The sequence below is a fragment of the Pelodiscus sinensis genome, chromosome 6, assembly GCF_049634645.1.
Source record: "Pelodiscus sinensis isolate JC-2024 chromosome 6, ASM4963464v1, whole genome shotgun sequence".
Lineage (NCBI taxonomy): Eukaryota > Metazoa > Chordata > Testudines > Trionychidae > Pelodiscus > Pelodiscus sinensis.
In genome coordinates this window covers 10,709,850-10,736,831 of record NC_134716.1, presented here as the reverse complement: position 1 = coordinate 10,736,831, position 26,982 = coordinate 10,709,850, and the positions used below count along the sequence as shown (strand labels likewise).

Here is a 26,982-nt window from a genome sequence, read left to right as displayed (position 1 = left end):
ATGTAAATGAAGCAGCGATTATTTAAATCGCCGCTTCATTTCCCTTTGCCGAGTACACTCATCTACATGGTTCCGTTGACGGAGCCATGTAGTCTAGACACACCCAATGTGAAATCAAATTTACTTATTTAGCCTGGGGCTTTGGATTAAGCCCTTAGAAAATTCTGACTTGATATTTTACTCTCCTCTTCATGAACACTTAAATTCAAACTGGAGACAGAAAAAAAAAGTCTTCAATTTGTTTTAAACAAGAGACCGCCCCATCCCCCCTGAAACCTGCATTAAAACAATTTGAGTTAAATAAGTACATTGCTAACAGAACACTGTAGCGACCATACAATAACAACGCTGAAATTTCAAAGGAAAAAACTGAAACGAAGCAATTTCTGTACAGTAAGTTGAAAAATACAAAACAGAAGAGATGAAAATAATAGGTCTTTTCCCTCTCTTACATCTCCAAAATAGGGAATCATTTACATGGCCCTTGTACTGGTGGTTCTCTTCACAGGTCATGGGAAGTTTCCATAGGAAAAGATATTTTTCGGATGTAAAAACAGTGGAAACCTTCTTTGTTGCATTTAAAAGAAAAATTGCTAACGACCATAGATTTCAGGTTTACTCTGGCACTGCAAAAGCTGGAATGCTGGACAAGAAAAACCAAATACTCCTCCACTTGTGCACCGGTGCATCCCTATTGATCTTAAGGGGGCTGAAATAGTGTCACTGAGTAAAGAACTTGGTCAGGAAAGTGCAACGAGAAGGGGCACGTATTCTAATGACAATCTGTTTGCTCGGTTGGGAAGTGAGGAGAGGCTATAGTATGTGACATGAGGCCAGGCTGTAAATATATCATTAAAGCGGCAGGGAAACAGCAGTCAGGGCTTCAGGACTTCCTGCATGAGGTGAAGGAAAAGAATGAGGGGCAATTAGCTGAAGCCAGCCCGGTATCTCAGAAAAAGAAAAAAACAAGTTTAGTCTCTCAAGCTTTAAATGTATTTATTTACGTAGAGCACTGCCTTTTTGTACGTCTAAAGCCACTCGTGAGGCCTTTAGGGAGGAGGGGTAGCAAGGAGAGTAAGAGGTGCTTGTTATTCAGAAGGATTCTAACTGATATACAAGGACCAATCCTGCTCCTGCTGAAGTGAATGGCAAAATTCCCATTGATTTGGTCAGAGTCAGGCCCTTGACTATCCAGAGATGAGCATTTAGTGCATGTATTACAATAGCACCCCAGTGAAAACAGGGGCCCACTAGGCCAGGTGCTACATACGCATAGGCTATGTCTAGACTGGCATGATTTTCCGCAAATGCTTTTAACGGAAAAGTTTTCCTTTGATATTAACCATGATATTGTGGATTCTAAGCTGGATAATTCTCCTTTCTTTCATCTCTGGGAACTAAGAGATAAAAACTGGTGCAGAAAAATATGAAATTTTCCTCAGGAAAAACAACACCTGCTAGGATATGGATGGACTAGCTTTAACAGAGAAAAAGCTCTAGGGCTATGTTCACATTAGCAAGTACTGCTGCATAACTTGCATCCCAGTTCATCTGAAGTTTCCCAATGACACTCTACATATTAACACTATATCCTTGCTGATTATTTTCACACAAGGAATATGAAAAGGGATGAGAGAGAAGCAGAGCAGAGAAGGAAAAATAGAGATGACATAAAGACTGGGAAGTGGAAGAGAAAACAGGAGAAATGAGGAAACAAGAGGAAACAAAGGGCAGAAACGATGGCATTGCTAAAGGAAAGGGTATTTTCTCACAAGGCACTGAACCTGTAATGAATATAATAAGTAAGCATTTAGTTACTACATTGCCAAATCTTGATCTTACCCTTGATCTTCATGCAAACCTCCCATGGAAGTCAGTGGGAGTTGTGCTGCAAACTGAGAGGAGTATATAGCCCTAAATGAACACCCTAGCCCTTGACTCGTAATTTTAAATTGTATTAGTTGCATATACTCTGTTGTGTATGGGGTTGTTGTAGATATAGATCTTATTGTTATAGTAACTGAGTTAGGTCACTAGGGGGCAGCCTAGCGGTTTGGGCTGGTTCTAGTTAGTTCTGTGTTACAGATTAAAATGGCAATTTGCAGCCACTACAGCTCTCTGTGTTTCAAGCGATTTCTTCCTAAATTCCCTAATTCCAAACGATATTACACTCTCTGTAGGACAAGTTTGACACTTTTGCTCTATAGGTGCTTCCACTAGGGATAAAATTCACCACGATGCAGTACTAGGGATAAATCTGAGTGTGATTTCCCCCTGCGTCCCACAGGCACTCAACGTTTGCCACACTGCTGTCATTGTGGTCAATGAGGATTGCACCATTGACATCAACAGGAGCAAAACACTGAACCAACCAAATGCTTGTAAAAATCCTCCCTCCCCACCCCCAATCATTTTTGGCAATTAGATTTAAACTAGGGATGGAAAAGTGTAACCGTGTAAATGTTTAACCGATAAGCGGAGGCTTGTCAGTTTCCATTACAGTTACATGCTGCCTACCTGGGTCCCTTTGGCTCCACTCCCAGGGAGCCAGCTTCATTGCAGGTTTTCAGTATAATTTGAATACTGCAGAGTGAGCAGTGAAGCCTCTCGGAAGCAGGAAAGGCAGCTCCTGCTGGCCCCACTCGGGGGAAGTTTCATTGTGCGCTCTGCAGTATAAAGTTTACATATAACCTTTATACTGCAGAGCCCACAGGGTGTGCAATGGCTTTTTACATCCCTAATGGAAACACCACCATTTTTGATCCAAGGCATCTCGTGAGCACATCTAGGGCATGTCTACGCAGCAGGGCAAAAGTTGAATTCAGATACGCAACTTCAGCTACATCAATTGCATAGCTGAAGTCAAAATACGAGTCAAAATTACGAGTCAAAATTTTGGCCAAATTACACAGCAGGAATCAAAGGAAGAACCCTCTTCCTTTGACTTCCCTTACTCCTCGTGAAATGAGGGTTACAGGAGTCTGAGTAAGAAGGCCTCCATCTCAACACTATTTTGAAATAATGGCTTGCTGTGTAGATGCACATCTTTTGTATCTTGAAATAATGCCAGTTATTCCAAAATAATGCTGCTGTGTAGACTTACCCTTAGGCTGTGTCTAGACTGGCCAGTTTTTCTGGAAAATCAGCCACTTCTCTGGAAAAACTTGCCAGCTGTCTACACTGGCCGCTTGAATTTCCGCAAAAGCACTGACTTCCTACTGCAAGAAATCAGTGCTTCTTGCGGAAATACTATGCTGCTCCCGTTCAGGCAAAAGTCCTTTTGCGCAAAACTTTTGTGCAAAAGTGCCAGTGTAGACAGCTCAGATTTGTTTTCCGCAAAAAAGCCCCAATCGCGAAAATCGCAATCGGGGCTTTTTTGCGGAAAAGCGCATCTAGATTGGCACGGACGCTTTTCTGCAAAAAGTGCTTTTGCGGAAAAGCGTCCGTGCCAATCTAGACGCTCTTTTCCGAAAATGCTTTTAACAGAAAAGTTTTCCGTTAAAAGCATTTCCGGAAAATCATGCCAGTCTAGACGTAGCCTTAGTGTATAAGTGGTATGTTTAAACCAGAGTGTAAAATTAGGAAATATCTTACTGGGGACAGGTTTAGAACCTCGTCCTGTCCTTTTTTGCATGTAGAACTCATTAAATCCTATCAAGGTGTATGTAAGTGTGACTCTGAGCTTATAATTCAAAGGCTCACACAAATTATACAACCACCCAGTGTGCATTGAAAAAGATTGTAACATCAGTAACATAACAGTTCAATGTTACTTGTGCAAATGCCAAACAGGACATATTGTGAAACTCGTGAAGCAGGTTTTTTTTAAAAAGTATTCAATTTCTTTATGAACTCTCAGATAAACAGAATATTTCACAAGAGCTTAACAGGACCTACTGGGACAAAGAGTGAATAGGAAATTTCCATCCTCCACTCCCTAGGTAACTCTTGTTCTGTTTGAGCTGTCATCCAACTTGCCATTGGCAGACAATATGATGAAACAACTTGGAAGTTCATTTTGAACTCTGTCTTTTTTTTGCTGAGAGAGCCCAGTCTGCTACAGAGTTCATTTCATTCTTCAGTTCAAGTGTTCATCACTGGATCATTTTTACATTGGGCAAAATTTTGAAGAGCCAAATACTAAGGCCCTTATTGAGGGCTCATTTGAGCCTGTGAGGCCCAGTCCTTTGTTGGAGGCCCTGTAGACCCGCTTTGCCTCAGACATGGACAGCAGCTACTGCCCTCTCGTACATACGCTCCAGGATGCGATGGATGCTGGCAAAACTGGGCCTGTCCGAAGGCAGCTTGCTCCAGCACAGGCGCATCAGGTTGTATAGCTCCAAAGGGCAGTCGTCAGGACAGGAGAGGACGTTGCCATCTCTCACATAGTAAATCACCTCCTCATGAGCCATCCCATAATAGGGTTGCATGCCATAGGAGAAAATCTCCCACAGGACCACGCCGTAGGCCCACACATCGGACTCGGTTGTGTAGCGGTTGTAGAATATTGATTCAGGGGGCATCCAGCGTATGGGAATGGCATCGTTTTCATTGGCTTTGTAATAGTCTGCGGAATAGATATTCCGGGAGAGGCCAAAGTCGGCGATTTTTACCACCCTATTCTCTCCCACTAAACAATTCCTGGTGGCCAAATCCCGGTGTACAAACTTGCGCTCTGACAGGTAGGCCATGCCTGCAGCCACCTGCTTGGCAATGCCGAGCTGATCGGTGCAACACAGTGTGAGGGGATTGGGATTGGAGAGCCGGATCCTAGTGTCCAGGTTACTGTGGCTCAGGCTGCAGAGGTTGCGTGGGGAGCGGGTGCGCAGGTACTCATTGAGATCCCCATAGGCCATGTATTCAAACAGCAGACACATTGGTTTCCCAACAGCACACACCCCTGAATGCAAGAAAATACACCAAGTCAGTCTTGTCTGGACTTTGCTGTTGCTGTTGTATGACAAAACAGAAATAAAACTTAAGAAGAATATTTTTAAAAAGCACAGATACCAATTAGGCCCTCAAATCCCACTAGCTTTCAATGACTTTTTGTCCCTTTTTTAATCTCGTAAAGAGAGAAAAAAATGTGGTGTGCTTGGTTGATTTACGCTGATCCTCCAAAATAAAAAATGTGCGTGCCTTCATTTGATTATGAATCAAATCTTGGTCAAATTGATGCTATTAAGAATTTTACCATAGACCCCACTGTGCTACAGGTACTGTACAAAGACAAAACAAACATGGTCCCTTCCACTATGTTTGGTGCTAAGCTCCTAGGAGAACTCTCATAAACCAAATTTCTGTGCTATTTCTGAAATTTCTGATTTTTTTCCTTGAGACTTCTTTATAAAAAACTGTACTTTTGCCTCTATTGGGGGTACACACAACCAATTTCTTCTGTTTTGCCAGATATTTTGTGATGTCTGTCCTAGAACCAAACCAAGTTCCCCTGTTAGGATTAAATGTTTCAAAAATATTTGTATCTACATTTTGTATTTTCCCTGGGGAGTTAAAACTATTCTTTCAAACAAATTCACAACCAGATGAGTGAAATGGAGATACACACTCTGTCACAAGGTAATGGGTATCTTTTGTGTCTTAAAGAAAAAAACATTAAGTATGGGAAGAGCTTGGTGTGATGCAAAACTGATTGACATGTATTCCTTTCAATTTGAAAGTAAATTATTATTTATCAAGGACCAGATTTCCTTAGCAGCTACTATTCTGAGTGTGAGCTACTGAATGCTGAGCAATTTAAAGGTCTGACCCCAGATAGTTTGCCCTGTTTTGCTGGCTTTTTTCAACATTCAATGAATGAATTATTTGGTTAATAGATTTCCAAATTATTCACACAGTTTTACCAAATAACAATATTTTAGAGCTGGTCAAAAAGGCAAGAGCATCACCCATATTCTACTGCTTGACAGCCACTGAAAACCAGTGCAACCAGAATTAAGATAGTATACATTCATCTGAAGAAGTGGGTTGTACCCATGAAAGCTCATGATGCCATCTACAGGTTTTGTTAGTCTTTAAGGTGCTGCTAGACTATTCGTTGTTTCTTAAGTTTATTCTTAGAAATGCCATTCAGCATAGCATATGGCTTATTGTGAAATATGAAATTCTTGCTGACGACCTCACACTTGACTCTGAGAAAGAACAGACATTTCTCAATATGATATTATCTGGTTCTAGCAAGAACAAATAACGCAAAAGGTTTATTGGCCAAATAGTGTTCAACATTATTTCCCAAATAGTGTTCAGCCATTTCCTCACACCCTTGCAATACAAAACTGGTTAATTCCTGTATCTTTGGCTTTCCTAATTTGTTCAGTGAGTTAGCAATAAACAAAAAATTGATTTTAGTTTAGGGCACTTCTTGTTCCTCCTTTCTGTTGCTGAAGTACATACTCTTTCATGAAGCCAGATTTCATGCAGAATTCCTGCACTAGGGGTAACTTGCCTGATAATATTCCTGTTGATATGGACAAAGATTTGATGACTAGATGACAAAGACCAAATCTACCTACAGGGAGTTTACAGAAGAGCCATCTGATGGCATTTCTAAATGGCCTCTACCACTGCTGAAGGATGACGTTTGTGGGACTAAAATTCTTGCGGTCAGATTGCTTGATGGAAGAATGACATGGGAGCCCATTAGCTCACCATTAGCTATTTTCAGACAGTCTGCAAAGGAGTAGGGGAAAGAGAAACCCAGGAGCTACTCAAGCAATTCAGTGACGGGAGTCAGTGAGTAACGGAGACAATCTGTGCACTCAAAATTTGCACCCACAGTTTTGTACCTGCAAATAAATAGCCGTTCTGAGTACCTGCATCTCTAGCCAGATCTTTTGTACGTACAGCCTGGCGGAAGTGTAAACAATCAGATTTGCACCTACATCCTTCAACTGCAGGCAGAGAAAAGTGTCTGCATTCCTCTGTAGTCTGCCTGTGCCCAAGGGTGAGTTTCACCCTGAGTGCATTGACTCAGTAGTTTCAATCCAGATCTTTCACAACGTACCCATATTTCAAAAATCACCATGATTTGAAACTAACTGGTGCCTGTGTTAAAAGTCTTAGCAAAGAGATACAGAGACCAACCTACGGGCTGATACAGGACCCTCAGTGCAGGATCTGAATGTCTTATTTAAATGGCCCTATATGAAAACTAGTCTGTCACAACATAATGAAAATGGTATTAGAGCTAAACATTCCAACATGTGCCAACATAGAATGCTAAAAGCATGAAGCATCATGTATATAAAAAACCTAGGGCCTGGCCAAAAACAAATGTCCGCCTCCCAGGACTTAATGTGAAACTTCCATATACAGGAAGTCTCCAATTTAAGAACAGGTTTTGTTCCAAAAGTTCATTTGTAAGTTGGCTGTTTGGAACTCGGAATGCATGTTCCGATAGAAACAATGTTATAAATAATAGCTAGATTCCCAGGCTAGCCCACAAAAGCCCATTTAATCCATAGTGTATCTGAAATACTGTATATGTGCAATGAAAAATAACTAGTTCTTTAGGAAAGGCAAGTTGAATTAGAGGAGATAGGTGGAGATTCTGAAGGGGACTTCTGGCCATCCTCTGGACACACACACACACCCCTCCACTCAGCACCGGCTCTGGCAACACCCATCCCCCATCCAGCCCCTCCCTTCATCCATCCCACAAGCTGCACCCAGATCCTGCTCATCAGGGGACAGCCAATGGAGTGAATGCTGACGGCGGACTCCAGAAGAGATGGGGCAGCCATGCAGCCAATGGCTGGAAAGAAGCAGCAGTTCCCCTTCAAACATGTTGCTTTTCTCCAGCCTGTGACTGCCCCCTGATCCTCCGGAGTCCTCTGGCCAACACCTGTGCTTCTCGTCTGCCCGTCTGAGGCTGCGGGTGAGCTTTTGTTTGCATGTGCGGATGTTTGTAAGTCAGAGGTTTGTAACCCGGGGAGCGCCTGTCACTGCAAACCTCTGTGCATGCCACCCAAGTTCATTGCGCTTTTGAAATTTTAGACCCAACACGACGACAGACAAATTCCATGGAAGACCACACCCTAAGGGCAGAGAATTTTGGTTTTGTACCTAACAGCTTGACGATATTCGGGTTATCAAATTCCGCCATGAGTGCCGCCTCCCTCTGGAAATCAGCCTGCATGTCTGCCGAAGCTTCCTCCTTTAGCATTTTCACTGCCACCATTGTGAATGGCTCGTACGGAAGCAATCCAGGAGCCCTTCGAGAAACAGAAAGAAAATCTCTGCATAGGACTGGAGATATTGCACAGGCACACCCCATTAGCCTCATTTCCAGAAAGAATTCATGGACCAAACCAAGCATGGACAGTGGGAGAGGTCTCAAAGACATGCCCACAACTGGAAACCATTTTGCAGCCTTCAGCAGTCTCAGGAGACAGCAAGGACCGAAAGGGGGTGTCTCCTGGGCAGGGGTGTAAGATGCATGGCCAGCATGTGGGAGAGGTGGCGCTGCTGCTGCCCTTGTGGTGTCTGAGCAGTCTAGCTTCACCCCTGCGTACTCAGTCCTGCACATTTCACCAGCTGTCCCTTGTGAGAGGGCAATCTCATTTGCTGAGCTTTGCAGGCTTACAAGCTTGCCCGAGAGCAGCTCTTGTAACATGCCGTAAACTGTAGACAGGGCTGGGTGGATGGAGCATGAGGCAGGGCATCAGAAGAGTTAGATTCTGTTGCCGGTTCTGTTTCTGATCTGCTTTGGCACTAAGGGGAAATCTCTGTCTTGTCGGCTGAGTGTAGCCACAGTGCCCCATAACAACATGGGTACGTAGCGCTTTTCATCTTTAGATCACAAACACTGTACCAAGCAGGCCAGTGTTGTTAACCCCATTTCACAGATGTGGAGGTGATGTGAATATAAGAACGGCCATGCTGGGTCAAACCAAAGGTCCATCTAGCCCAGCAGCCTGTCTTCTGAGAGTGGCCAATACCAGGTGAACAGGTAATTATTATGTGTTGCCCATTCTCACCCCTGAGAAGCAGAGGCCAGAGACACCATCCCTACCCGTTCTGGCTAAGAGCCATTGTTGGCCCTGGCCTCCATGAATTTATCCTGCTCTTTTTTTGAACTCTGACTGTGAGGCTTTGTCTGGAGACTAATGGTGGAGCCTGGAAACCTGGGACCCCTGTCTTCTGTCCCAGGCCAATGCTCAAGGCTGCAGTGCCTCCATTGAGGCAGCCTTCTCAACTGGAGCCTCTCACCACCACTGGGACATAAATGATAATCTGTGGGGCATGCTTCCCTTAATACTTCATTAGAGCGGGTGGATCTCCAATTCCAAAGGACAATAACTTTCCATTCTTTAAAGGATGGCCAAACCTAGGGGAATAGTGTGTGTTTCCCTACCAGGGCTGGCACCTGAGATGGGGAGCTCAAATGTTGCCCCCATGCCCCTTCGCTTGGGCCGAAACTTTGAAAGGTCTCAAGTCTGCCTTCTTCCTGTTCTACTCCTCTCATGGTACTGCAGAAAGAATACATATGCACCAGCAACAGACACAATTTTCTACATTCTGGGTCCTAGTGGCACCCTCCCACAGTCTGGCACCTGAAGCAGCCGCCTCAGTTCACCTCATGGTAAGGCCAGCCCTGTTCCCTACCCCTGGAGATATGGAAGCCTTGCCCTCAGCATTGTAACACAGTGCCTGGATGTAGCCATCCAATGCCTATAAAAGGCAGCATCCATTTGTGAATTATATTTCTACACCTGGCTTGCTGATCTGCCACTGCTGAAGTGTCAGGTTATTTTGCGGTTCAGTAGCCAATGAGAGGTTCTCGTTTCCAAAGCAAACTTCCAGTTACCTTGTCACCTTCTGCAAACAGATGGCATCGCAACAGATGCACTTGGCTACTGTAAATGTCACATCATTGTCAAATGTCAGAGAATGGCAAAATGCCCATCTAAAGAGAAATCGCCTCAGGCAGCCAGTTATTACAGCTAAAAAGCTTTCTCTGTTGAGATCCAGCACCTAGGAGCAATAAAATCAATTCTTGCTTTTGCCCACAGTTGCCTTCTTTAAAGCAAAGTGCTGTTTTCACCTTCTGGTGGGTATCAGATCTTCCACTGTGCTGTTAGGGACAATACCCTTTTAATACATCAGTCAGTGTTACCCTCCTTTTCTCAGTCACTGAAATATGTAAGTGATCTGTAGTTACTGATGGATAATGCAAGAGTTTGAAAGATAAGGGGGCTCACCTCTTCTGATTAGCATCAGGGCTTCATTACAGCTGATCAAAAGTCAAGAAGTATTTACAGGGAACAGAAATAAGAGGCAGCACATATAGGTTTCACATGGCGTTCTTTTGAGTGAGAAATTCACCCCTGTGCAAAGGCCAGCAATAAACCTATGCACCTCTTGAATCATGAAAGTGTAAATTAAATCGGGCTTAAGCAATGCATTAGCTTTGCAGTGAGTGAGTTGACTCTGTGGTTTCTTTGGTCCATTTCTTAGCAGATCTATATTGCAAATACCCCCATGATTTGGAACCAATTGCTGCCTTTAGTAACAATTTTAGCAGAGAGCATAAGAACGGCCATACTGGGTCAGACCAAAGGTCCATCTAGCACAGTATCCTGTCTGCTGGCAGTGGCCAATACCAGATGCCCCAGAAGGAGGGAACAGAACAGGTAATCCTCATGTGATCCCTCTCCTGTCACCCACATCTAGACAGAGGCCAGGGACAGCATTTCTACCCATCCTGGCTAATAACCATTGATGGATCTAACCTCTATGAATCTATCTAGCTCTTTTTTTAACACTATTAAAGTCCTAGTCTTCACAACATCATCTGGCAAGGAGTTCCACAGGTTGAATGTGCACAGAGTGAAGGAAAACTTCCTTTTGCTTGTTTTAAACAGAGACAGAGATCCCTAATCCACAGAGTTCTCTTTCCAGGGCAGTATTTGCCAATAAACAAAAGAGCTCAGTTTCCAGGGCTGAAAATTGGGGGCTTCCTCCTCAACAGATTATTCCTTCCAGGGACCAGGTTGCACCATCTGATGTTTGGCTAGTCTCTCTCTCTGGTGCTTGGATTAAATGCTACGCTGCCCACACATTATGGTGTTTGGGGTCGCAGAAGTGGTCTACGCCTTCGGGCACCTGTGCAGAATAGGAAAAGGTGCGATTCTTAGGTGAAGAATGTGGCTCTTAGGTGACAACCAACACAAAGCAGGGCAGAGTTACCCCAGGCAGACTTGAGCTATATCTGCATTTAGGGTGGGAAGGACTTTTGTGCTTGAGGAGTGCAGTTGTTGATCATGGTTTTAATCCCAGAATTTTGGACAGTCTTTTAGATCTGCTGAGCCATAGCCGCCGAGCCAAACTGAAGGAGGCTGCATGTGGTCTGAGAGCTGTAAGAGGAGTAATATCCACAGTGCATAAGGTAGGGCTCATCACTACTTTTATCAGAAGGTCCTCAGATGGCCCAGCTTTGTGCGATTTACTTGAGCCTGGCTACTGATCTCATTCTAGGACAGTTGTGAAGGTAATTTGTTACATCCTCAATTCCCACTGCAGGAGACAGTTCTTAATACAAATGGCAGCCTTTCAGAAGGATCCAGTAAATAACAGCCAGTCACTTCCTGTCCTGACATGCTGCTTCACCCAAGAATAAGTAAACAGTGAATCAGAATTTTAAGTAAGCCAACTGGCAAAGAGATTATTGGCACTGAGTGTAGAATTATGTTTACAGGGATGAAATATTACACGAGGAGAAACAAGAGGCTTGCTAAATTTAGTCTGAGGCATCCATTAACATACATAGGACCAGTATATATAATTTTCTTTCTGAGAACAGAAAAAATGGTCCTTTTTCATGCAGTAGCTTTAGTGTTCTATCCAGGTGTGGACCTGGCAGTTCTGGAAGCTAACCGAGCCATCGTTTTTCATCCACCAACCCTGTGTAGCAGTGCCAACTGCAAACTTTTGCCAGTAAAAGCTCCATTTCTCAGACATCCTTGATGAAGCTGCAAGGTGAGAGGATAACACCAACAATGCAGAGGAAATCTTTTCAAGAATCAGTATGGTGGACTCTCCATCTTCAAGCCAAGGCCAAAAGTAGTTCCCAAAGCACAGAATATGTCTGTTTTGTGTTCATACACATTGCCCTCTCTTCTAAAAATATCACTTAAAAACTTATTTAAAAGAATTGCAAAATGCAATGAAAGTTACATTTGGGAATCTGGAGTGGTAAGGATTATTCTGAAGAAATGTGCCATGGATAGAATTCACCCATGACAAGAGGTCCTACCTGAGGAGCTATTTAAGGCTCACTAAGCAATCTGCTTAACGAGGGTTTGAATTGCCTTGTATTGGTACTGTTCTGTTTTAGTGAACCTTCACTTCTATGCACAGGGGATAGCCCAAGTTGATGTAAGTGGGGTACAGTCCTTGTGCTGCCTCTCTGCATATAGGTGAATTATACCCCATATGAAATAAAATGATGGGCTGCATTCACCAGGGTGTTCCAGATGCCTGGTTTAGCTAGGCAGATATGCTGGGTATAGGGCTGCTTTACCTCATGGGAGTGGCAAGTGGCATCCGCAGCACAGTTATGAATCTGGTCCCATATGCTTTGTTGTCGCTTCAAACTCAGCTCATCTAGTTTAGCCATCAATGCGAACAGTCAATCATAAGCTAAGCATCTGTGATTTTGCTGCAGCTTGCCCTTTAAACTGTTATTTTTAACACAGTCTGTATAAATAAATGTGCACTTCCTCCACATCCCTTCGGGGAGACAACAATCTCTGACATCCATTGAAGTATTTCCTTGCTCTAACAAATTTAACCTACTGCATAATTCATTTCCTGATTAAAGTTGTCAATGATAACGGTGACCATGGCAGCGCAGACCTTTATCATACTATTAAGTTCAAAATGTCTGCTCTTGCAACCACAACTTGCAAAAGGAGTCCTTTGACTTGGCAATCAATGAGGCAAGTCCCACTAGTACGGTTGGGGGCCCATGTCCATGTTGAGCAATATGTACATTGTGATGTTCATTTTTGTCTCTCTCTCTCATACAGTTCCACATAGAACCAACCGCTTTGCCAGTCATGTTCCATCCCACAGAGGCATCCCAAGTAGCAAACATATCACTGAAATTAACTGGGAAAAGAAAAAAGGGGGCCAAAATAAATACCTATTGCAACCTCTCCACCTTCTTTCAATAATTCTGGGGTGGGATTTTCAAAAGAGCTCATCATTGGATTAATTTGCTCTCTCTGGTGGCAATGGGAGTGTAACACAGACTCTGTTAGAGCCAATGGAAGTTGAACTGAGCAAATTCTGAGTTCTTTTGAAAATTCTGTCTGTGACTTGTTGAAAACATGTAGGCTACGTCTACACGTGTACCCTTTTCCAGAAATGCTTAAAGCGGAACAGTTTTCCGTTATAAGTATTTCTGGAAAAAGCGCATCTACATTGGCAGGATGCTTTTCCAGAAAAGCACTTTTTCCGGAAAAGCGTCTGTGCCAATGTAGACGCGCTTTTCCGCAAAAAAGCCCCGATGGTCATTTTCGCGATTGGGGCTTTTTTGCGGAAAAGAAATCTGTGCTGTCTACACTGGCCCTTTTCCGGAACAGTTTTCTGGAAAAGGACTTTTGCCCAAACGGGAGCAGCATAGTTTTTCCGGAAAAGCACTGATGATTTTACAGTAGATCGTCAGTGCTTTTCCGGAAAAGCAAGTGGCCAGTGTAGACAGCTGGCAAGTTATTCCGGAAAAGTGGCTGATTTTCCGGAATAAGTGGCCAGTGTAGACACAGCCATAGAGAAACCAAGACTGGAAAACACTTCAATTAATATTCATACGAACTAGCACTGGGAGTCTATTTCTATCCTTTGTTCCTCCTTGCCCAGATCCTACCCTGCATTCAACTTTGTTCCCATTCTCTCCCAGCCTTGCTTCTGCCTCTGAACCAACTCTGCTCCTGCTGGGCCTGACTCATGGTAACTAGTTTCCAAGCCTCGACTCTGAATCCTGTTTCCAGGACACTCTCGATCCATGGCTCGGCATTCAGACTCTGATTTTGGTTCTGACCCTCAGCTCTGATCCCTGACTGTGTTAGGCATTCGGACTCTGACAACTAGGCCTGATTGCCAACAACCCAGTCTCCTGACAAATAGGAAAAAACTGTTGTCAGTTTCAGGAATAAGGACCCACTATGCAAATAAAGGGATTTTTCCAGGATTGGGGCCTAACTGTTAGATCACAGCTAGTATAGCAGTGGGGAGTAACCACCAGCAAATGATGACTTTTTAATGCTGGCTGGCATGTACCCACTTCTAAAACAAATGTGACATCCTGGGAAGATATGAAAATTCGACAATGGACTAGTCACAATATAAACAAGCAAAATTCTTACCATCCTGAATGCATCATAAGCTTAGCTACCACATTCAACTGAATTCCCAGGAATAATTGACCCACTATGTCTAATATACAGAAGATGATTATGGACGTTTGTGACAATGTTTTACCAAATAACAATTGAAAGTGGGAAACAGGAGTAAATAAGTCCAGTTTTAAAATTAGTTTTGTCACACTTTCACACATTTCATTCTGTTTAGAACAATTAATTTCTCCACAACAAGTTGGAATAAACAGATGTCTTCCTGCTTCCAGAACTCTAGCCAGAGGTTAATGTCTTCCAGTTAATAATATTAAAGGGCACTTGCTAGCAGGACATTTACCTTGCTTGAAAGACCCTTCCAAATGCTCCTTCTCCAATATCTCTCACGTATTCAATATTGTTTCTTGGATATTCCAGGCTGAGTAATTTAGGATTCAGGAGGAGGGGCATGCGCTGGTACATGGGGTTAGGATGAAGTCTGTCCAGGAGGAGCTCTGATGGAAGAGTGGTAAGTGCTGGTGCTTGTGACTCCCTGAAATGATGGATAAGGAAATGATCAGTAGGGGAGAGCACGTAGGGTACTGTGTCAGGAGAGAACAAGGCTGGAAAATGGAGGAGCAGAAAGACTGTTCACAGGGCCTCTTCGCGCTGTGTAGAGATTATACATGAAAATGGCTGCCAGGCCATAGCCTGCCCTATATTTATGTTTTTTCACCTTTGCTCCCACCATGCCAATGTCCTCATTTACAGCCCCGTATTCCACATATGGGGATATGTGCCTGCCAAGTGTCCAATGTCACTGCCCAGGCACTTTGCTGTCTGCCCCCCCTTCTTACCCATTGTGCACTGCCATGTGTCTCATGACATTGTAGCGTTGTTTCTGGGATGCTTACAGTGTGCTTGTTGTTTCTAGGGATCTAGACTGACTATGTTGGTCTGCCAGGTCAGCAGCCAATCCAGCAGGTCATTGGGGATGGGAATTGAACTTCTGTGAACAGTTGCAACAGAACTACTCACATTAGACAGGATTACTCATTTGATCTAGAGTTTGCGGGACCATGTCTTCAGTAATTTGGGGCCGCAATATAGCAAAAGGAAACCTAACAGGTGAGAACCTACAGCAAAAAGTAATGATATCCTGGAAACAATATTCTCACCCCTCGAGCACTCTGCAAACTTACATTTTTCAAAAACCAGTGTCCTTTACGTTTTTGACAATAAAATAAATCTAATGGCTGGAAAAATTCTCTTCTGTCCTGTTCCACAAACAGTGCAGACTGTTAACCACAAAGAGTAAAGTTGAAGCTAAGGAATTTGTTTCAAGTGCGTGAGGGTTTTGAGGAGAGAGAAAACCCACAAATATTATTTTCAAACTTCATTCAAGTCCAGATAAAATCTTATATATTCACTAATGTCTCGCCATTAAGCGTTTGTAGGGTAATGCTTGGGAACAGAAGAAATTCCATTAAGAGTCTCCTTCTGTTTTTGTTTTACTTGTAGCCGGTGGGCTGGTGTTGCACTTTTAAATTCCTTTAACAATATCTAAATATCTTCTGATTACTTCTCATCTAATCTCCCCAAGGAGGAAAGGTACCTACATCTTGATTGTCCGGAACAGTAGGTCCTTACATTCAAAGCTAAACTTGAACTCATTCTCCAAACTGTTACTTGCCTGAAAAACCAGCACAGTTGTTTGCTGTTCAGAAGGAAAGCGACCGACCTGCTTAATCTTATACACATGTTTTCAGATGCCTTTGTCAAGTGATCCCTGCTTGAGGTCCTATGTAGTTAGGGATTTGCTACTGTTCATGTGACTCTCTTTGACCTACAGTATATAAGTCAGCAGTTCCTTGGCTTTCTGTGACGAGAATTCAGAATGAAATGCTGCTGTCCTCAACTGGAAATGTGAAGGAAAGCTGAAGCACTAGACAAGCACCAATATCTTCCCTGGTTTCAAGGTTTCATGGAAGACCATGAACATTTTTGGCCTGCATTATTAGCTGCTTTTAATGTGTTGTTTGTTCTGCAGTAGCACACAGAGGTTCCATTTAGGATCAGAGTCCCAGGGTACCAGATAATGAAGAGACACAAGCTGTCAGTCAAGAAGAAATTTCTGACTTCAATCTTTTCTGCCCATATAATTAAGAACCTGACCTCTGCGAAGTCATCTAAAGTTCCCCCATTGAATCTGAATGTAGTGAGTACTGGAATTACCATGCTAAGCCCCTCGTCAAAGCTCTCTTTGCTGGAACAAATCCTACCTGGCTTTATCTATAGATCTCAAGGTCTTACCTCTTTTTGTTTTTCCATTGTTTTCGCCTCCGGCAGCACACAAGAGCAATGATCATGAAGATCACTATCAGTGCAAAGCTGGAGATGATGGAAATGATGACAGTCATGGAGTATGTAGGGGAGAAAGAAGACGAAGGAAGACTGGGAGTCTCTGCACTTGGTTTTTTGGTGCCTGGTGCTAGGGATACTGTAATGAAAACAAAACCAGTGATTCCATCCCTCTTAAATTCTCTAGAACTTTTTGTTGGGGGTCGTTTCTAACATTACCCACTGTCATGGAAATTATTGTGATGTCACAAATTCAGCCATATGACTTCAGAACAGGATCATACAGGAGGGGGTGACTGAGAAGGAAGAAACCCCTGTTTCATGCCAGTAACTTTAAGCATCAAAGGAATACACATCTGATAGATTCAAATGTATTTAAACTTTTAGTTTAATTATATTTTTCAAAAAATTACCCTGAATCTACATATAAGTATTGGTTTTGCTTTTTCAGAGCCATGCTAACATAAAAGGGAAGCTAAGTCAGATCACAGCTTTGGATCACTAGAGTCTTACAATGCTTCTGGTCTATGCTAAGAGGAAGTGGTGAAAAGAGCCTTTGCTGAGCATATTTGGACGCTGTTTGAATTGTATTTCTGAGATGGTCATTTAAAATCTTGATATCTATGAAGAAGACAAATGCATGCCTGGCACCAAGCTTAGAGGCAGGAACCCCTAAATTCTGATCGTGCCTCTGACCTGGATTACCCAGGGCCATAGAGAAGAAGTCACTTGGCTTCTTCTCTATCTTCACTTCTCCTCTCTGCCAATCAGGACGTGTTAGTTTAGAAACATTAAGGGCCCAAATCCTGTTCCCACTGAAGTCCAAAGAAAATGGCACACTTGTCAGAGCAATCATGGTGACTACTGGGATATGATGATCCTGAATAGTTTTGTGGTTCAGTGTTTAATGATGTTCTAAAACTAGCTACTTCCGTGAGAAGTGGTTAGCTGCTGTCCCTTACCGTCTCCACAGAGAGGCACATTGCAGTATTCCCAGCTTATAGAATGATCCTTTGTGTAACACCAGGGACGCTCATTTTCCCCTCCTGGATTACGACATGCGTTCTCTGCATTTGATAGCTCTGGGAAAACCTGAGGGGTCCTTCTGTGCAAATGAGGTACCTGGGGTTAATGAATAAATTGCATTTAGTGTTCCTAGAGTGCACTAGCTCCTTATGGTTTTAGAAACAGCAGCTCCTATGCCACCACCACCCCTTTCTTGTTGTTGATAGAGGGACAGAGGAAGGGGACTTTTTATGCTCCGCTGATCTGCAGCTGCCATAGTTCCCATTTGGGGTTATTGGGCATGTGGCTTATTTAAGCTAGTTTTCAGGTTGCTCTGATGCGAGGGCAGATGCCTAGCACACTTCTGGCCCCTCCAATGTCACCTTTGCCTCCTTTGCCCCGTGGATTCGTATACCCAAGATCACATACTTGGGCTGGGATTTTCAGAGGTGTCTAGAGCAGGGGCCCAACTTCCACTGAGTTTCTGTAACACTCTTTGGCTATCCCAGCATTAGACTGTAGATCCAACCCGGACTGTAGATCTGAATAAACTGATGCCCACCTGCTCACTCCACTTCTGGCAAGGAATTCCTGAGGTTGTGATGTTGATAGAGCCCTGGTAGAACCTGCCATTGCCTTTATAGCACGTTGCTGTGGGGAAAAGCCATTTCAACAAGTGAAGTAAGACAACGGGCTGAAGTATAGTGAATAAAAATGTAAAAACTATTTCATAAACTAGGAGTAAATGACCTCAATTGTTGATTTAGACGGGGGAAAAAACTTCTTGGAAACTAAGGTGGCTAGACAGCTAGTTGACTATATTTGCACCTTGGAATAGATTTTTGAGCTCAGTTGAGTTAGTCCATGTTTACACCACTGTGATGTGGGTTCAGATTCCAGTGTAGCAATTCCATCCATCCAATTCACTCCTCCTCCACAGTGCAGCAAATGCAGCACACAACAGCCTGGGAGTACCTTTCTAGTTGTTTCATGGGCATATATAATAACTAAAGCTGCACAGAATATAAAATTAATTATTCCTTGTTTTCTGTAAAATTTGGTATTAAAAGGGCAGCTCTTAGAACTGTACAATTAAATACCATCCTGCACATCAAAAGGTTTGCTGACCTGATTGGAAGGAGGGTTTTCGAAGAAACAAAAAGAAGATTTTTCCGAAACACATAAGAGAGCAAACCCCCTAAGAGTGACTGGGACTATTGTGAATTCCAGAGCCAGGTCCTACCTATCAGTGGCCCTGACATGGCACTCCTATGAATCAGCCTCCTACCCACTTAGACTGGCATCTCCACAGGCAGTCTTCTCTCCTCAGGACTAGCAACTGAAGTCCCCATAAGCCCCTGGTGTGGAAGGGTGACATACTATCCTCTGCCTTCAGAGGGGTGAATCAGGCTCTGAAACCATGTCCCTCTTCTCCCACCTACATGTGGTGCTTGTGTGATGGGAGTGTAAGCTCCTCGGGGCAGAGTGTATGTATGCAGTGCTTAAACATGAGGTGGTATCTGCACACAGTGATACAGAGAATAATAAAGAATGGATACCGTTCAGGTAGGCCATCAAATCTTATTCACACTGGAGAAAAAGTGAGCAGGAAATCTTGTGAGAATAGGCTGAAGTGCAAGGTTTTTTAAACTAGCTGCTTCTGGGAGGGTTGGAAGTGCCATAAGGCACTTCTCTTGCACTATTTAAGTACCATGTAAACCATCCCTGATAGATGTCTATCCAACCTGCTCTTAAGTATCTCCAGAGATGGAGATTCCACAACCTCCCTAGGCAACTTATTCCAGTGTTTAACCACCCTGACAGGCAGGAAGCTTTTCCTAATGTCCAACCTAAACCTCCCTTGCTGCAATTTAAGCCCATTGCTTTTTGTCCTGTCCTCAGAGACCAAGGAGAACAATTTTTTCCCCTCCTCCTTCTGACACCCTTTTAGATACCAGAAAACAGCTATCATGTCCCTTCTCAGACTTCTCCTTTCTAAACTAAACAAGCCCAATTCTTTCAGTCTTCCCTCGTAACTCATGTTCTCTAGACTTTTAATCATTCTTTTTTGCTCTTCTTTAGACCCTCTCCAATTTCTCATCTTTTTTTTGACATGTGGTGCCCAGAACTGGACACAATACTCCAACTGAGGCCTAATTAGCACAGAGTAGAGCAGAAGAATGACTTCTCGTGAGGGTAGGGGAATCTTCAATGATCTCTTGAGGTCCTTCCATTTCTAATATTCTTTTATTCTACTTCAGCACCCTTTCTTCCATCCCTAGTCAGACACCAGAAGTGGAGAGAAGGGACATTTGGGAATAGCGTGAAAAGTGACACTAACATGTTGAACTTCAGGGAAGATTTGTTTGACATTCAGTCTGTGTTTGGAGTGAAAGATTTGGCCTCCTATTTTATCTAAGCAGGTTTTACCCATTCTTCATCTGTAGGATACATGCAGAATATGGTTTCAGGTATAAATATTTAAACTGCACATTTATAATACAAGTTCAAAAGAACCCAGTAAATCAAATGCATCATCAATGATCATGTATTCCTTAATCTCTTGCATTTCAAGCCCCAATTATTGCAATAGTTTTATTTTCTGTAGTCTCAGTACAGCTCTTGCAGGGCTCTCTACATTACACACTGGGCAGAGAAAAGAAACCGCTTGACAGACCCTACAATGACAATATCCTAGCAGCACAGAATAAATATTTTAGGAGTTTTCTTTTCAAGGGCACAGTGAATAATATCTGAAACTTATTTAACTATTGATCTGGTACCCAGATGCTGCAAAAGCATTAGCCTGTTTCTTGACAAAAGTAAGTGACCCAGGCCCTCCCATTTGGGACTCTCACCACATCTGAAATAAATATCCATGTAATGTTTGAGAGACACTTTCTAGTGACCTTTTGGAGTTGGAACCAATTACTAAAAAAAAGTAGCCCCTGCTTTCTCTTTAAGAGTGATGAGAAACTAGGAAACAAGGATGCCTCTTACACAGCTAACAGCCCATAGGAAAAAGCAAGGAGAAACAGAGATTTTGTATTTGGAATTTAGTTAATAGTAACTCCACTGATGATGTATGCATTGGAATACAATCCAGCTCATTCTCCCATAGTTGTATGGATTGGCAATGATACTATTAAAAAAAGGCACCTAAATCCTACTTTTGTCCTAAAAGCCAGCAGATGTGACTGAAATGTACAAGGAAAGAAGGGGAAATCAGCTGAATAAGATGATGTCCTTTGTGAAATGCCAGCAACACTACACAGAAAAGTAGCACATTTTCACAGTCTCTCTTCTGACCTACCACAGCATTTAAAACCCTGACCCAAAAGTAACGAGGGAAAGTTAATTGCTCTCTCTCATATATACGCACACACATATACATGCCTCTCTCTCTCTCTCCCTCACACACACACACACACCTTCCTCTCTGAGCAGGGGAAAGACTACAGCTGTATGCCTTATGCAAAGATTTGTATCAAAACAGCAGGATTTAGAGCAGCTGTAATGAATCAAGCTATTGTTCACAGCACATTATAATAGGGAAGTGCTTGAGGGATTTGTATGGCTGATTCTGGAACCCAAACCGTAGCTGTAGGGAGAGAGAGTATTATGCGGAAAAACCTATGTTTGCCTCCCAATTTTTCCTCTGTTTGCATTGGGTGCCTCCCAATTTGAGCACTCCCAAGGGTGGAAGCAAAAGTACAGGAGATTAGGCTTCTGGGGGTTCATTTCTTTTCTCTGCACACTTCTACCACTTCTCCCTTCCTTTCCTTTGCCCTTCCACATTCTTTCTTCCTCTTTGCTCTGTTTAGTTTATCTGTGGGCAAGCTACACATTCAAGATACTGAGTTTAACTCAGTTTTTATGAAGAGCTTTTGGCATCACACCAAGGAGTTGCATACACACATTTCAACCCATACAAAGGCTAAATCGTCACAGTTTATCAAATCGAAAGCTCCACAGGAGGTATGAACAGCCAAAGAGTCCTCATGTTGCAAAAATCTTGACACATCATGATGAAAAAGTATATTGCAAATATTCAAAACATGCAACATCTTTGAATTTATCACTCCCCGCATGTTCAAAATCCATGAGACAAGGCCCTCCAAAATAATAAGATTGGCTTTAAAAAAAATCACAAGATTTAAAAATGAATCAACTATTGGCTCTTGTTATTTGCCTCCTGGTGTTGGTAAGTTTGGGGATCACATTTTTTCCCTAAGTTTGAAAGCTACTTGTTTTAAATGAAAGCTGGGATTTGTAGGTAATAACTTAATTCCAATAGGTATTTGGGGCTGAAGAAATCTTCCCCACCACAGATGATATGAGAGTAGGCAGCATAGGTTTTTAAACAACTAGACCAGTTCAAGGACTCCAGTTCTAAACCTGAAGGGAATCTACTTACTGGTTGTATTTTCTGTGTTAAAATCTGAAAAATAAAAAAACACAAAACAACAAGAAGTAAGCAACAGATATTCTAACTGAAATCGTGGTTCAATGGCACAGCTACTATCAGTTCTCTCGCGTGTTGCAGGAAAACATTCTTTCCCAGAAGCGCGCTAAAGACTAGTTTCTCAGTACATATGCCAGTCCTTCAAAGTGGCAACACTATCATTAACAAAATTGGTTTGAGCAACAAGTTTGTTTTTTGGGACCAGTGTTCTAAAATAGGGCTGCTGGGTTTTGGGTGGGTTGGACATTGGAATCAGACCAGATAAACAAACAACGGTTGTGGCATTCGTTCTGTACTGCACAGAATATGACATTTCACACACAGGCTACAGGAGAATGAAAGATGATGCACGGCTACAATTTGTGGCCAAAGCCCCTTCCAGCTATATAGACTGATACCTGACCCCCAAAACTCTGATGAATCCACCACAGATAAGAGTCCAAGGACAGGGAGCAGTATTGGTATGGTGCTGGCTCATAATCCCTCTTTCTTTGGGGAGGAGGAGTCACCACATTCTTAGGGCATAATCTGGCTCACACTTTAGTCCTGATTCCCTCACTGGCTCCAGGCCTTCCCCTCCTCCCCAGTCATGACTCCATTTAGGACACGGTCTATGCAAATGGACAGTAGCAGTTGCAGTTACCAAAATACGGAGTCCTGGTGCAGGCCTTGGGATCCTGGTGCAGGCTGGGAAGTCTATTGCATTCAGGCAGAGTGAGCAGCATTAGTCCTGGTTTATAAATTCCTTTCTGGGCATTTTCCTCCATTGAGAGCCATTCCTTAAAGCAGTAGAGATCCTTTACCGCAAGACAATGCTCTCTACATTATTTTACAAAGAACAGTGAAATAGACGGTCAATAGCTTGCTGACAAACACTGCATTCACAATGGTGCACACACAGAAGTTATGCAAACAGATCCTTAGCTGGGGAAAATCAGCAAGGCTCCATTGATTTCCCTGGGGCCATGCTGATTTACACAAGCTATGAATCTGACCCATAAATTGTAATGGAGACATTGCATAAAAATGTGCTCTAGGGAAATCCTTGAAGCTACATTTTTGTGAAGCTGCCCTCGGTTCCAAGTACCACTCATAGCATGGGTTCACACCAGCTTTCCCCCAGACATTTATTGCAACCATCAAATGACAATGCGTTGTGTCTGTGGGTCTCTTTCACCTCTTGTCCTGCCTCAAAAGTCACCTTTCTGCTGTTATGCATGCAGAAAACTGCAATCTGATAACACGTGGTCAGCTGCCATTACTGCACCCAATTGTCTGAGAATTGTGCACATCCTATTTTTTTATCTCATCTCCCTGCTCTGGTCTCTTCAATTGTCTCCTCCACCTGCTATGTCTTGTCTTTTTCATTGTAATCTCTTTAGGGCAGAGACCTATACAGAGCACCTAGTACAATGCAACTCCCACATGGATGAGATCGCTAGCACGAAGTCAATAGAAGTGTTAATAATATTATGAATAATAAGTAATAATAGATAAAAAGCAGACTCTCTGATGCTTGGCATCCTAGGTTATTCTTTGAAAGTGATAGGTAAATGAATTATTGAATTTTAAAAAATGCTTAATACTTTTCAGTTGTTTCAGGAATAGAGGCTCATGGCTTTAGCCTGTAAAGTTGCAGGTTCGGTCCTACCTGCTGACAACCTGGGTTTGTTGGCTTTACACACAGAAGCATGAAAACTGCCAATATTCATGACAAAGACGATGACCAGAATAGAAAGGGTGAGATTTTCCAATAAGTCTAAATGAGTCAGGCACCGCCATCTCATTGAAAGAGAATGGTGGTTGGGCTTTGAGAATCTCAGGTGAAGATTTCAATTCTGTCCTCATTTACCTGGGTGTGATTCTTACTGAAGTTAACAGGAGTTGCACCCTTATCACTGGGGGGTTTGGTCTCATTGATTTTCTCTGTTACGCCTCCTATTTGCCTGCTAATGCCCAGCTACGAAGCATATAATTATTGGGAATTTTTCAGAGAAAACTTAGTTGAAAGATAGAAAACAGGTACCTACAACACTCAAATGCCCTATTCAGTGATTGGCAGAATTGCATTCCCATTCTTTAGTGGCTAAGTATCACCAACTGTTCTTGCAAAGGTATCAGCAGTTTTGGATAGGTCCTGAAACTACATCGTAATCTAACTGAAGTGGAACAGAACACACATTTCCTTCTGTTTCACCCTGATTTATGCTACATATTTATTGTTTCCATAAATGTGCAGTGCTTCTGATATATTCAGAATGTAAGCAAGCCTGCTAATGCCCACCTACGAAGCATACAATTATTGGCTGATTTATTTCTGATGTCACAATTTCTTATTTAAAAATGGAATTTGACAAGATTTGAAAAGTGGTGAGGTCTGGCCAGTGGTATGGCTGTTGATAAAGAGCAGACAGCATAACTGGACAAATTAATATATACAATTCAAGAGGACTGCATAAAATGCAGCCAAGGGCTCAGAACCATTGACAATTACATTTCAGAAATCAAAGATCACACAAGATGTACCAGTATTGCAGTTCTGGAGAAGACTATTGTGGTGCGGCTTTTTGATACCTTAAAACAGGAAGAGGGCGTAGTTGCATGACATCTCTGACCTCAATCCATATTAAAATAATGGAACAAGTATATATACATATTTAATTCTCTGTGCATCTGCAGAGTGGTAATGAAACCATTGGCCAAGAACAGCTGGGATTTTGACATGGATCATTCCAGACTAATCTATTAATTGTGAATTCTCTTGCAAACCCTTAGGCCCACCAAGACAGAGCCTCAGCTGGTGCAGGAGCGAGATTGTTGTACAGTAGCTTAGTCTTTGATCCATAATTTTTCATGTGCTGTAGGCACAGAACTTCCCTTGAGGCTTTGGAGCTCAGTCCATAGAGGGCCACTAGTAGATGAGGGGAATGGAATGTAGTAGGTGTAATATTTAATACAGCAACTCAGAAAACCGTATCTGGCAAATTCATTGAGGCTGATTTAAATATAAATATTGTTGCATAGACTGACAATAGGCTGAGGGGTATTGCATACGCAGGACTGGGCTGCTACATGGTTAGTGTGTATCATAAAAACATGAGATATTTAAGAACAGGTTAGATAGACATCTGTCAGGGATGATGTAGACGGAGCTTGATCCTGCCTTGAGGGCGGGGGGCTGGACTCGATGACCTCTCGAGGTCCCTTCCAGTCCTATTATTCTATGATTCTATGATTCTATGAGAACAGCCATACCAGGTCAGACCAAAAGTCCACCTAGCCTAGTATTCTGTCTTCCAACAGTGGCCAATACCAGATACCCCAGAAGGAGTGAATAGAATGGGTAATCATCAAGTGATCCCTCTCCTGTCATCCATTTCCAGCCCCTGATAAATGGAGGGTAAGGACACCACTCCTACCCATTCTGGCTAATAAGTATTGATGGACCTAACCTCCATGAATGTATTGAGTTCTTTTTTGAACCCTGCTAAAGTCCTGGTCTTCATAACATCCTCTGGCAAGGAGTTCCATGGGTTGACTGTATGCTGCGTGAAGAAAAACTTCCCTTTGTTTGTTTTAAACCTGAAACCTACTTATCACTATAAGTATGTACTTTCTTGTTACATCAATTGCTGTGTGGATTAGCGAATCCTATAATATATTCACCAATTATAATGCACACTTCATTATCATATTTCATACAGGGATTTCCCTAAATGACTTGGTTCTAGAGATGCTGAGGGAGTTGCACTGAAAGAGGTGAATATTTTGGGTAGATGTATCATTGACAGGGATAGCTGCTCCCTATGTAACAATAGAGGTAACGGTAATTAGAGATCGTTTGACTGTTTGGCTTAAGTGGCTTAAGCCACTATTTACCATTCCTGCCAGAGAGAGATTTGGCTGAACAAAGATTTCAGGAGTGTGACTGCTGATCTGATAAATGTTAATTTGACATTTTTCCTGAACATAGTTTGACAGACCCAGACAAGCTGGCTGTTGCCGTTTGATGGAATGTAAGTATACAGGGTGCTGGATAAATAGTTCTCTATTCCCTGAATAAGCTCCCAGAGACTGCTGCCCTGTAATTAAGGCAGGTAGACACCTGAGGCTAATTAGCCTGTTCCTTTAGGCCAGCTGTTAATCAAGCACCTGCAGCCAATTAAAGCCTGGTGTGCTCCTTTGAAAGGTTCCCCCCAGGTAAGGAAGGGGGAAGGAGAAGAGGGATGGACCAAGAGGAGGAAGTGTGTTTGCAGAGAAGGGAAAGATTCAGTCAGGTACCAGAGAAAAGACAATAGAGGGAGCGTTTGGGGAAGTAGCCAACTGAAAAAGGCTGCTGTCTTGGGACTATAGGAAAAACCTGAACAGTTGCCACTGCCTAGGGTTGCTGGGCCAAATCCCAGAGTAGTGGGCGAACCCACATTCCTCCCAACTTCCCTGCACCACAGAAAGACCTGATTCTGAGAGAAGGTGGTCCAGGAATTATGGAGGGATCTCCCTCTCCCCATTCATTGACTTTGCCAGTGATGAAAATGACTCAGTAAGCTGTAACCCAGACCTCTAGAAAGACACAAGAGGCAGCGTCTAGGGTCACAGCGAGCCTCTGAGGCCTAGAATAACCACCTAAGGAGTGCAGGACCCCTAGAGCACAGCCAGAACTTTGCTACAATAGTTAAAATCATTAAATATTATGTGTATTTTACTGGGATAGCCAAATCTTGCAGCCCATGCTCTGACCTTACTTTGAATAACAACCTTATGATGTGGCCCCTTACAAATAAAATATTTAGGTTGTGT

The 26,982-nt window shown here is 42.8% G+C and overlaps 1 protein-coding gene across 5 annotated transcripts in view; it reads right to left on the bottom strand.

Moving 5' to 3' along the window:
- Positions 1-3,486: 3,486 nt before the first annotated feature.
- The window catches only part of MUSK (muscle associated receptor tyrosine kinase), a 76,368-nt gene continuing 52,872 nt past the window's right edge, over positions 3,487-26,982 (bottom strand). For 2 of the 5 annotated variants that reach the window (XM_014570937.3, XM_075931442.1), the window contains exons 2-9: positions 22,829-22,964; positions 22,138-22,161; positions 18,283-18,371; positions 17,678-17,837; positions 16,668-16,854; positions 14,716-14,907; positions 8,083-8,231; positions 3,488-4,900 (exon numbers count right to left, since the gene is read on the bottom strand). In XM_014570937.3, the coding sequence (XP_014426423.2) occupies positions 4,218-4,900; positions 8,083-8,231; positions 14,716-14,907; positions 16,668-16,854; positions 17,678-17,837; positions 18,283-18,371; positions 22,138-22,161; positions 22,829-22,964 (1,620 nt within the window). In that variant the 3' untranslated portion in view covers positions 3,488-4,217. Of the gene's footprint in view, positions 4,901-8,082; positions 8,232-14,715; positions 14,908-16,667; positions 16,855-17,677; positions 17,838-18,282; positions 18,372-22,137; positions 22,162-22,828; positions 23,005-26,982 lie in introns of all 5 variants that reach the window. The other 3 variants (XM_075931441.1, XM_006117991.4, XM_075931440.1) reach the window with 3 other exon arrangements.